The sequence below is a fragment of the Syngnathus typhle genome, linkage group LG2 (genome assembly GCF_033458585.1).
Source record: "Syngnathus typhle isolate RoL2023-S1 ecotype Sweden linkage group LG2, RoL_Styp_1.0, whole genome shotgun sequence".
Taxonomy (NCBI): domain Eukaryota; kingdom Metazoa; phylum Chordata; class Actinopteri; order Syngnathiformes; family Syngnathidae; genus Syngnathus; species Syngnathus typhle.
This window is the reverse complement of record NC_083739.1, coordinates 19,639,788-19,652,250: the sequence shown is the minus strand read 5'-3', so window position 1 is coordinate 19,652,250 and position 12,463 is coordinate 19,639,788. Positions and strand designations below refer to the sequence as shown.

Below are 12,463 nucleotides of genomic sequence, written 5' to 3'. Positions count from 1 at the left end.
ACCAGTCCAGGGTGTTGTTTGCCTCTGCCCCAAAGTCAGCTGGGATAAGATCCAGATCACTGATCATGAACAGGATCAAAGGTATCGAAAATAAATGGATTGACATGTTTTTTTGTTATTATGCAAATGTTCAAATTGCAATCCAGATTACTCATTTCGCTTTAACATGTGTAGACGCGGATATTAAACCTGACCATTCTTTGTGATAATGTAGGATCAGTGTTGGATAATTCAATTCCAAAATGTATGCTTAAAGTAAAAAGACATTTACTGTGTTACACATTACATGACTGAGTTACGAAATGTGATTTTTATTGATGCATTATTTTTGTATCATGCTAACTCCAACACCGTTAAGGATTTGATGACATTGATTCTGCATCCAAAAGCAGCTTTAGCTCCTTTTTCGATTCTGCAGGTAACACATGTTTGGGTCTATTTTTACGTTGGAGAAGGGAAGCGATGGTGCGACACACTACCGGAGGCAGTGACTGCATCGTTGTGCTATGCATGGGAGTTAAAATAAAACCTTTGAGACTTTCATGACAACCGGCAGCAGGTGCCTCACATTCCGTCTGGCATTCTGTTGCAAATGTTTTTTTTTTCTTTCTCAATGCTGCTGGTTTGTCTGCATGATGAGATAAGGGAAATTTGTTTTTAAGGAGAGTGGAGACCCATGGGTCTTCCTGTCAAATCTTCAGCAATTTAACAGCAGCTGGTTCTAATCCTCGCTCCATTGTGTGTCCATTCTCATTGGAAATATGTTACAGTGGCTCTACAAGGGATCAAATAGCACTAAGAGAAACTAATACATCTATGACTGCATCTGTTTGATTTATGGCAAAAAATTGATTTTTACAAAGTAGTTTTTGCATCAATAATTTATTTTCAAAGGGACAAAATTGAACCAAAATTGGCACGAGGTAGAGCACAGACCTCCATGTCTAAATTGTGTTAGTAGTCACTTAGACAGATGGGATGTTTAAAAAAATGTTCATGTGTTCTGGACTAGGAATGAGAACAATAACCCAATAATCAGTGACTGATCGATTGAATAGAACTGACTGTTCCTCCAAACAGCAACGGAAACATAGTGGACGTGGTCGTGGGACTGATTGGCAGATGTGCCCCGCTTTCCTCCCTACAATTTTGCAAGCAGTACAATTGTGATCGTTAAGGACTATTTAAAGCTGACATTATTAAAGTAACACTAGATGGAGAGCCGAGAGGATTTACTCAGAATTATCACACAGCGACACTGGCGCGGAAAGAGAGATGAGTGGGAAGTGAGCTGAGAAAGCTTTCACACGGACAAGCAAACACACATAGTCTCAAGTCGGGTATTGGACCTGTGTTAGTGGCCACCAAGTGGGCGACAAATGCATAAGAGCAAAGGCAGGATTCTGTAAGCAATTAAAATATATAAGACAATGTTAGAATGAAAGCATTGGAAATGATGGAGACTCATACTAGTCGTTCGAGTTGTCTTATATACGGATTATATACGGGGTTCTTGGCTACTAAATTCCCAACTCTGATTCACCAATTAATTCTCTCAGATTAAATTTTCTTTGTTTGAGTTGATCCAAAATATTTCATAAGAATCTGGTACCAAATCTGTTCCTGAGGGTTGTGTTCTAAGGGTGCTTTTGTTCATCATCTGCTAATTTCCTTCCCATTGACACATATTCAACACCAACCTGAAAGACAAGCCAATTCTATTGTTCACCAATACTCACCTCCCTCTCTGATTGTTGATCCAAAAGCATTCAATACTTTCTCATGCTCACCAGTGGGGGGAAATGCCAGTGGCAAATCCACTTTAACTCAACTATCAAACACTATCAGTTCCCCTAGGTTAAGAGTCTGGGGGTCTTCCTCGACAGCACGCTATCTCACATCAGTATTGTTACTTGACCTGCATACAGTATTTTCCCACGCACAAAACACCACAACAGTTCTTGTTCACTACTTGCTTACTTCACCCAAAGATTACTCTTAGACTCTTCCAGGGGTTTGTACCACTCATTAACTACAACAAGTGAAATCAACCTTTGGAGATACATATGCAAGCAGGTAAGATACTGACACGAATTCAATGACAATGTACCCATGGAGGGAGACCTAATCATCCAACTGATTTTAAAATCTTCAATGCCATTTGATAGTCACTCCAACATACCGTCCTAAAATGAATTGTAGAAACCCATCCAACTGAGAAGGTGCAATCTAATTTGGGAGTTGGAATGGGTCAACTCTCTTTCCTTCCTGAGAGCAGGTTCCGCCCTCTCACAAAGCTCTGTTAAAATTACAAGTGTAATACGTAATTCTGCGGAAAAGATTTACAAATGGCACAGAACCTCTTTCATTGAAGTCATTACCAACAAAAACAGTGAGGGATACAAAGGCAGCCGAGGTGCGGTAGTCCACTTAGCTTTTATCTGACGGTTCGGAAGTCAGTTAACATCTGTTCTGCCAACTGATACACGATCAAGAGTGTGCACGTGCGTGTGCGTGTAGGAGCTGGGGGTTTGTGGAAGTGAAGCAGACCAACTGTATCTTGTCACATTTATCTGTGTGTGATTGTGTAAGACTTTACAGTATTCACGTCTCCCGATGAGGAAAATATACTGTACGCAGAATGGTAAAACTCACTTTTTTACATGAAAAAGTCCTGTAATGAATTTGCAGTTATCCCCAACTAAATGGTAAATAGAATGCACTGATATGTTAATTAGGCAATGTTTACCAGTAGTAGGATGAACATATTGTTGTACTAAATGCAACTGTTCTATAACACAGTTGTTTATTTTCCTTTTCAGTATCAAAATTGTCTTTGTATGTAAAAACACAAAGGGCATTTGTTTCCACAGTTACAACCTGACCAAGAAATATTTATTTTAAACTTACTAAATTAAATGGTTTTAAATCCCTTTAAACGCAGCATGTTGTTGTTGCAGTAAGTTAATGTATTATACTACTTGTTATAACAAACAAAATAATAGATATAATTTAAATGGAAACTGCATTAATTTCCAAACAAAGAAGAATAAGAAAGAAACATTTAGAGCAGGCGTTACTGAGCAGAATAATTGTCAAATGTAGCATGAATTTGAATATGTTCATACCTTTATAACTTTGTAGTACTAGGGTTTTTTTTTTTTTTGCACAAAGTCATTTTTTTAATCGTCCCCTCCATTTTCAAACACTCTCGAAATTGAGATGGCATGACATCATGCAGAAATATGAGCAGAAACTGAGCGACCGTTTAGTCATGTCCCACTCTGCTTTCAAAACAACTCAGAACAGCAAATAATCATGAAGCACATAGAAGAAGAATTGGAAGGTTTCGTTTGGTGTCACTGTGAGTGTGGAAATTGGAAATGAAAGGTCACAGGGAAGTACTTTGGATTTAAAAGCGCACTTTATCTTTCCTCCCCCCTCTGCACCCATACATGGAAAGAGAAGGCACGGAGGAATGTTGGGTGACAGCTGAGCAAGGAGCCGCTGTGTCTGTACGAGAGGCTCTAAGCTCACTTGCCACTGATGTCAATTAGCCCCAAAGAGCAGGAAATACATTCAACACTGCTGCGGACTACTTTTCAATATGCACAATTTATTATTAAACTTCAAGAGTTCTAATCATTGTGGGGCATAACTTTTCTTTAAACAAGCGTGTTTAATCCATTTCCAAGACACAGTGACCTCTAACTACTACGAACAAAGATTGCATGATAGCCAGGCCCTCTTTCCAGTACAATATTAGTGAGCTCTGGATGAAGGGAGAAAAACTCCCATTGTTGCAGATGCACTCCATCTTTTGTTCCATTTTCAGTCTGTCTGGATGAAATAACTACAGAGCTACAGTGTGAATCACTGTAATTCATTCACAAGAGAAGGCACGGTTAGCAAAAGGATGCAAGCTGTTGGCGGAGAGGATGTGGCATCATCATGACACATTGTGACAGGTCTGGTCTAACCAGGGAAGGGAAAAGACAAACTGTTGCCGCATCAAGCGAACCAAAAAGCGGGGCTATCACTGGGTGGACAACTAATGAAGGTAAATAATGGCAACGAACAGAAAAACATCACTATTTATCTTCTCGCTGCAGCCCTTGCCATCGGGTAGAAGAGAAAAGTCAACATCCTCCCGGCTAATTAAGAGACATGCTCGCTGCCTCTATCTTCTCTTTGCTCAGCACTTAGCTGAAGGATGACTGACTCCCAACCAAACAACCAGCTGCTTTCCTTCCTCCTCCTCCTCCTCCTCATCACGATCCCGCCGGCATGGGAAATCTCTTCCTGCCGTTCACACTCCTCCTTTTTGCCTTGCTGTTTACGTCCCTCAATTCTGTCATCCTTCCGTCATCATTGCATAAGACGGTGAGTAAAGTATTGGGATCCATACCAATTGGGCACTGACAGTACATAGGTAGACTACAAACTGGAAAAAGGGTCATCACACACTGGCTTGTGTGCAGTTTTCTTTGCCAATTTTTCTCATAAAAGCCACGTTGGAAAAAAGAAATACGAAGACATGCATACTATGGACCCTAAGGTATACAAACAGTGACAAGCCCATTGACCTTCAAAAGGACACATGACGCTCCTGTTCTAACATCCATCTTCTGAAACCCTTTTCGTCATGGGGGTCGCAGGCATAGGGCCCTATTTTTGTTCCGGGGGCAAAAATACCTGTGCGCATGGATGGAGTTGTCTTTCTTTCGGTATCTTTCAGCGCCACTGTGGGCTGGAACGTCCGGGAAATAGACTTTTCCAAGCCAATTTGCGCCGTGTCCCTCATTTGCATCAAAATCAAGGCGGTTGAAGTGGAAACCGGAGTTTGCCGTGCCTGACATTGCGGAAACAAAATCATCACTCCACTTGGGGATCGTGTCCGCGGCCCTGGTGACACCGGCTTGGAAGCACGGAGCACTAACCCCTGAGCCACAAGTTGGCGCCGCTGCCTCACCTTGTAACTGCATTGGAAGGTGCAATTGAGGCTGGCATGATTGGCATCAAACATTTTCATCTTCTGGACCTTTCGTCTCCTCTATCGCAGAAAGATGCCCTTCAACGTGCACAATAACCTATTATTGACTTAACAATTCTCCATGAGAAAAGACTAGGAGAGAGTTAGAAATGTGGGCGCTAGTGTGAACGTTCTTGACACAAATGCCTAGCTGCATGCAGATGTGGGAAGGCCAAAGAAAGCAGGGTAAACGGTGACGTTCATTCAGAGCCGCGACACTCCTCCGCCCACCTGTTGCGGATGATACAACACGCGTCTCTGTTCAGATGTCTGGCCCATGACACAGGAATCTGCTTTGCATCTTCCAGCTGTCTCCATCTGCCTGCTAATCTAACTCAGTGTGTAATGGAGGCATCTGGGCCTAATCACCGAGAGACTATGTTAGACTTCCAGACTGTCATACTAACCAACAGCTGAGAGGAACAATAGTCCATGCCAGGCCAAGAACACTTGGATAGCATGCTTGACAACAGTGGAACCTGAAGGTCCAGTGCAATGAGTTCAACTTTTACTTCAACCACAGTTTTACAGAAAGACACGTTTTAAAGTTAATTTCTTCGCCTTGACCAAGTGTGTGTGTGGGGGTGTTAAGAATCGGTGTGCCTGCACCTGGATCAAATTCACCAAAATCACCTTGGACCAGACTAACCCCGACCGGGTCTAAATTCTAGTCTACTTTTTCTTCAACAAGTTGCCAGGTGTGGCGAGGGTTTGTAAAAGAAAATACCCTCAGCCATGTTTGCCAAAATCCCAAACACGGTAAACTACACCGCCGGCACAAAAATTAGGACGCCACCGTTTTTATGGCGAGCCCACATGCGCTGTATACGGAAATAGACCAACGTGGTAAAAAGGGTGCTTATTAAGAGCATTAACGCCGGCCATGAGAGGAAAGTGATTAGGATGATCATATCTCAAAAGAACCAACTACTGACCACAGACTAAATAGAGCAGATGACAAGGCACACATGGCCAGCAGATGTTGACTTCAGCTTTTCGCTCAACAGCGCTTGTAGGTTTGGTTCACTGTCCGTGCTAATTAGAGCCCTGATAACCAAAATGTGGTGCTGCTGAGAGGAGAAAGCTCAGAGAAAACCGTCAGTACATAAGGAACTTGTCGATATTTATTTGCAGTCTGTGTTGGTTGGGAAGTCATTTTTATGTAGACTAAAAAAACAATAACAACAATGTAGCATAAACATTGAGCTACATGAATTATTCTTAATGGTTCAAATGTCCTTCATGGTACACACACTACTACCAAAGAAGTCAAACAGGGCCGTTATTTTTTATGTATTCTTACATTACGTCATACACATACCAAGGTGAAACAATACTGACCTCATCAAATTTAAATGTCAAAGTCAATTTTGACTAAAGCTGTTTCATTCAAAGTTTCTTTTACTAGACTTTAGTAGGATGATGGACAAAAATAATTGTTCACAGCTGCACAATTTTGGCCACAAAAGACTTTTTGCCATCTTTCAACAGGAGTTCATATTGGGGCATAATATTTTCATATCTACAATTTATTAGACAGCAGCATATCAGCAGTTACTCACAATTGAAAAATTTTCTGTTGTTTACAAGCTTAGTCCGGGGTGTGTGTGCGTGCGTGCGTGCGTCTGCATGAATGTGTACGTGATCCATTTGCCTAACTACAGTATCGCACTGCAATTATACCTTGTCTGAGATTACAAAATTAGAAGTCTCAACCTCTCAAGGTGCTTGAAAGGGCTATTTTACACAGCCTGTCATTAGTATTAGCGACTGGCTTTGCAGCAAAAATAAAAGACTCGGAAAGTAAAATGTCAAGGGGCACAGATGGTGGGAATAACATTGAGACTCTTCCAAGAGGAAAAAGACCAGAATGTGATGAGTTAAAGCCAAGTTGTCACATTTTTTTTTGTGATACCAATACTGAGAAGACCAAAATGAATAAAATATTTTGGATTGCATAAAATCCTGACACATGCACATGAATGGACGGACACACAGGCTATAGCTAAATAAGCCAACATCGAGCAATTCAGTGTAAATCTACGTGTGAGTTGAATTAGTTTGTTTGCATATTTCTACACATAGAAGAAAGGTAAAAATGTAAATATACTTTATGATGAGTTTTGTGATTGTGTAAAGACACATATTACAAACGATATAATGGTCAAAATCTAACAGTCCGGTCAAGCCATTCTAAAAGTAACATCTACTTGTTTAAGTTCTCTAACACTTTGTCACAACTGAAATATTCTCCAGGTTAGGTCAAACAGTTGCATCCTGAGTAGGACATTAGTAATCATTCAATTCATCCTTTGTTTTTTTTAATGAGACCAGATCCATTTCTCATTTCATCCTCCCCCACCTTTATCTCCACCTCCACTTTTCAGACAGAAAAGCTCCTGCCAACAAAAACCAACTCACCGGCCCTTTCATATAAAGCAACCTGTTCCTTCTCTCTGCCCTCCCTTTTGCCCCCACCTTTAAGGCCCACCCCCCTTGTTCTTTGTTTCTGATTCTATCCAAGCCATTCCTGCTGCTCTACTTTCCCTGCCTTTCTCTCTCTTTTGCTATCTCCATTGCTGCGGCTTCGTGGCCTTTGCTGCACCATTGTTCTGATACTGAGACATTTCCGGAGGCTGTCGCTTACAAAAGGCCTCTGAGACGCACTCCCAAACGCACATGGCCTAAAAACCACCTTCACCTGCGAGTGTTTTGCACGCGTGCACATACACACACACACACACACGCACGCACACGCACGCACGCACACACACACACACACACACGAAGCTGAGAACCCCATGTGCTTACACATTGACATGCTGTAAAAGTTGAATTACAGAGGATTTGCTTTGCCTCAAAATCCACTCGGGTGTTTTTTCCACACACACACACGCACGCACGTGCACGTACACACACACACACACTAGGGAGAATAGGGAACTGTCCTTCACACAAACGAGAACAAAAAGGTGAATTTGAGAATTTGCTTTCCCTCAAGTTCACATGCATGTACAAAAACATACTCACTCATTCACACAAACATTAATACACTTAATGCACTCATCCCAGGGAAATACAAGGGCAGGGAGGGAAAAGTGAAAAGAAAGACTCCGAGTTTGTTTTGTCTCATTGACACACACAAACACACAAGGCAACATGCACACAAAGGCTACACACTAATTAACGTCTCTGACCCTGAGGGTTGGGAAATGACCCTTGGCCTTCCACCTTGTCCCGAAAGGCGTCGCAAGTCCCCATGGCCACCTGTCTGTCAATGGGTCTTACAACCGTGTGGGATGTTTAACTCGCTGCTGGTTCAAATTATACACCACCATTTCCTAATCCATTTTTCCTTGCAACTTTCACAAGTGCTGAAGGATTTCAATCTAAACTTTGAACCCTGCAATTGTTGCTCAAGGACACCTCAACGGTGGATTTGTTGCAAAGGCCCACATCCTTATGCTAATTGGGGGGCAATCGAACATGGGGCTCTTTGGTCACAAGCCACATTTCAAACCACTCATAACTTCCGCTGTATCACAAATCAATTAGCAAGAAAATACTTAGATGATGGCCAAGTCACTTGAAAAACTCATATTGCCTCAAAATTTGTCAATATTCTTTTTACCCCAACGATGAACTGTAATTTTCCGCAAGTTTCTTATTTTCCAGGTTGACGCAATATTGATATTTTCAGCCTTTACATGGGCAACATCTTGGGACGGAAATACGGTGTCTTGTAGGTGTCAGCGGGAGTGTTTGCGGATTCAGCTGGGCTGCTTTAAGAGGACCGTAAATGGAAGGCACGCCACCCACAGAGGACTTTTGAATCAAATTCAACCCGGCAGTCATTAAAATACTTCAAGAACACGTAACTTGATATTTACAATGAACAAAAAGGAAAATTTGCTCTTCACTATTCTTGCAAAGGCAAAATATTTGATACAGCTCTTGTATTAGATACGATGTGCAAAATGCTCATGCTTTGGCGGGTCAGTGCACATGAGCAAATGATTGCGAGAAACTGAATGCTGAATATAGTTCACATGTTTCACTTGCAACACATTTCTTTGAAACATCTCTCATTAATGGTCATGAACACCAATACTGCCAATTGGTGAGTCCAAGCCGTATCCTGCCACTTGCCCAAGACTGGCTACCAGTCAATAGCAAGCAACTGTTCAAATCACATTCACACCCATGACCAATTGAGTTAAGTCTGAAATGAACCCAATTTGAATGTTTTGGTCCATGCAAATGTTCCAACCCTGATCGCCTGACAGTGAGGCAGATGTACTTAGCTCAAGACTGCCCAGCTGCCCAAAGATAAAATAAATGTCGCTCCGATGCAAAATGATCGGATTTGTTTGGCATATTCGACTTGTTTTTGTGCAGCCAACATCAAATAGCTCATGTGTTGCCCCTTCAGTGACCTAAAGGCAATCATTAATGCCTCGACAAGCCCACCACCGGATCACTTCTGAGGATTTATCAAGGATCAAAACTCATGGATGGACTTCAAAAGGTGCGGGTGTCGAGTGCACTCACCGCACACCAGCACCAACAGCGACGCTCGCATCTCGCAGCCACACACGGACAACCTGCAGGAAAAAGTTGGCAAACTTCATCATTCGCACCACATGCCTAATTTGGAATACTTTTACACATGACTTAAAATACATGTATTAACTGGAGCACGCACAATCCTTAATTGAATTCCTTTAAATAATATCCTCCGATTTTTTATGTTTGCCGAATCCTTCCAGTTACGCACGGTATTAAACGCCGCAGGGAGTCTAACAGCTCACCGCATTGGTTCCGCTCAGATGTACTCTCCAGTCTCGGTGTCCGAACCCACCGCTCGTCCTTTGGGTCCACTTGCTGAGAAGCTGCGGGACACGACAAGGGGGGCTTGCGTGTCTTTGCTACGGTCGGAGCGAAAGCTCGGCGCTCCTGCGTGTGGAAAACCCTTGTTGGTGTCCTACTGGAAGGGAACAGAGCGCAGGCAGAGGGAGGAGACACACGGGCGGTCGTGGGGCAGTGGGGGTTAAAGCACCCACACGATTAGAAGTACGAGAGGTGGCAAAAATACACGCTGCGGCAGTCTGTATGTGTGTGTTTATATACACACATGTATGTATGTGGTGCTACAAATAAATAAATCATAATATACACATACAAGGTTTTGTGCTACAATGAAAGTTTTTCCGTGTGTTGTAAAGTACTCCTATTGCTATTTATCAGAAGAATCTGTCAAAAAGGTACAAATGATCTCAACACATCACAAATGCCATTACAAAGAAATGGCTTAATCAGGGCCTCCAAAGCCAGGTGAAAATGATGATACCTGTTATATTGGCTATATGATTTATAAATATATTTTCAAATATCAAATAAAATATTGAAGGGGCTAAACTGGGGCTATACATATTTCTGACAGGGCTATATAGGCTGCCCTCACCCAGTCTTCCCAAAAAATATACAATTTATATTATATACACTCATACAAATATATAAAAACACTTAATGAGAACAAGTGCTGAAAATTGAATTTTAATTCATTTCATTTGTTTGCGGTTCACATAAAACCGTATCTCACTGCTTTTCAGTGCTGAAAAAAAAATGGAAGAACATAGTCCATCTGTTGGATGTTGAGTTGTTTAGGACAGTACATGATGTAACAAATTGATGCCAGAATTTTCTCCCGAACCTTCCTCCATTTGTTTCTTTTTTCGACTGTTTAACCCCAGAGGTGTCCTTCAGAGATCTTTGTGCATCCAAAAAATGGATGCTCCCTTGGCATCTCTGTAGGTGGTTTCTGTAAGACTCTGAATCACAGGTGCTCTTTCAGCTGGAGGTGGGATAGGAGGAGGCGGAGGAGGCGGTGGAGGTATGGAGGAGGTTGCAGGTGGTGGAAGTATGGAAGAAGGTGGAGGAGGTCTTATATTCCCAACCGGGCTGTCTTTTTCTAGTTTCTGTATTTTTATGTTAACTTCTTCATAAGGGATCCTGGAAAACCTGAGTAGACTCTCCTTAGGAACAAACGAGGCCAATGCTCCAGAGTTTTGCACCGGCGTTGATAGCTTGTAGCCAAGGTGGGCATAGAAGTGCTGCTTATTGTGGGTGGTCAAGCACAATCGCATGAACCCTCGTCGTTTGGCGTAGCACTCAGTCTTCTCCATCAGAGTTCGCCCGTAGCCTTTCCCTCTCTCCGCCTTCGATACGACCACCGACTCCACAAACAGGCTGTGGCTATGGCCTATGACTCTTGAGAGACGGGCATGACCAAGCAGCTTCTCAGTGTCTCTGGGACCCTGCAGGAGAACTAGGCAGATGGGGAAATCCGGGCAGGATTTCTGCAGGGAGTGAACGCGGGCAGTCTGGCTCCTCTGCCACTCGGAGTTTACTAGGTCAGCGCAGGTAAGAAGCAGGTCCGGGCGGAGGTGGATCGGAATAACGTAGCTATTCTCTGCTGGTTCAGTTTCTGATTGACTTTTATTGTCTGAAATTGAAGGCTCAAAGACTGTCCGAAAATGAGGGTTCACATCGAGCCCTCTGGTCACTGAGGTTCCAGACTCTGCCCTGTGGGGACCATAAGTTTGATCCAGATTAGTCTTTATTCAATGTTAGGCAATGTCCACCCTGGAGTACAATAGTTTTTAGAAACTATAGTGGTACCTTGACTTTAAAAGTTTAACAGGGACAAAGGCTCTGCTCAGCCCTCAGAGCCTTGTAATTAAAATGTTCTTGACACAAGTAGCGACACCTAGTGGCCAACAGAAGCATTAAGCGGGTGTCGAGCTCGCGGGACGGGGGTCGTTCTACTCGTGCGACGAATTAGCTTAGAATGGATATCATTTTTCTATAAAACATGCTCGATTGGCTTTTTGAATAAACGAGTAGACTGGGGCGTCTGTAACGTTCTTTGCACAGCTACCATCCTGGAAGTTTTATTCGTGCAGCGCATTATTTTACTCGTCTGGTTTTTTAGGACTTGTAACAATAAATTACCAAGAATTCAAGGAAGTGACGGAAGGTGAAGTTAAACGCAGGCTAATCATGCAATGGTCAAGTGCAACAGTTTGATATTAAATGTTGACGTTTCCTTGAGCAAGATACTACTACTACATACTGGTAGTGGCTAGAAATCAACTTTACCTACATGCTCGGTCGCCGGGACAGCTCACGCAGCTCGTTCCTGCTCCTGAAGCAGCCGTCTGCAGTAGGCTTTACTTGGAGCACCAATGAGAACCGTAAGAAGTGCTCCAGGATCAGCTGCTTTATTAAATGTACTACCCTGTCTCAAAGAGAGGACAAACGTGTAGCGTTTCCCGCTTGTGATCCTCGTGCGCCACCATGCGCACAGGAGTGATATTGCACGTACATGTGCCTACATTACACAATGAGTACATATAATATATATCCCCA

General features: G+C 42.7%; 2 protein-coding genes across 2 annotated transcripts in view; both read right to left on the bottom strand.

Moving 5' to 3' along the window:
- lamb2 (laminin, beta 2 (laminin S)) overlaps positions 1–10,048 on the bottom strand; it is a 29,194-nt gene extending 19,146 nt beyond the window's left edge. Inside the window, exons 1-2 of the mRNA XM_061298289.1 lie at positions 9,844–10,048; positions 9,584–9,636 (exon numbers count right to left, since the gene is read on the bottom strand). Of these exons, the coding sequence (XP_061154273.1) occupies positions 9,584–9,636; positions 9,844–9,848 (58 nt within the window). The 5' untranslated portion in view covers positions 9,849–10,048. The remainder of the gene's footprint in view (positions 1–9,583; positions 9,637–9,843) is intronic.
- A 533-nt stretch (positions 10,049–10,581) lies between these two features.
- On the bottom strand, positions 10,582–12,360 carry LOC133145476 (N-alpha-acetyltransferase 80). The gene is made up of 2 exons (XM_061269030.1): positions 12,198–12,360; positions 10,582–11,617 (listed from the first exon to the last, which is right to left on the bottom strand). Coding segments are annotated over exons 1-2 (825 nt in total). The 5' UTR covers positions 12,200–12,360; the 3' UTR covers positions 10,582–10,794.
- Between the last annotated feature and the right edge of the window lie 103 nt (positions 12,361–12,463).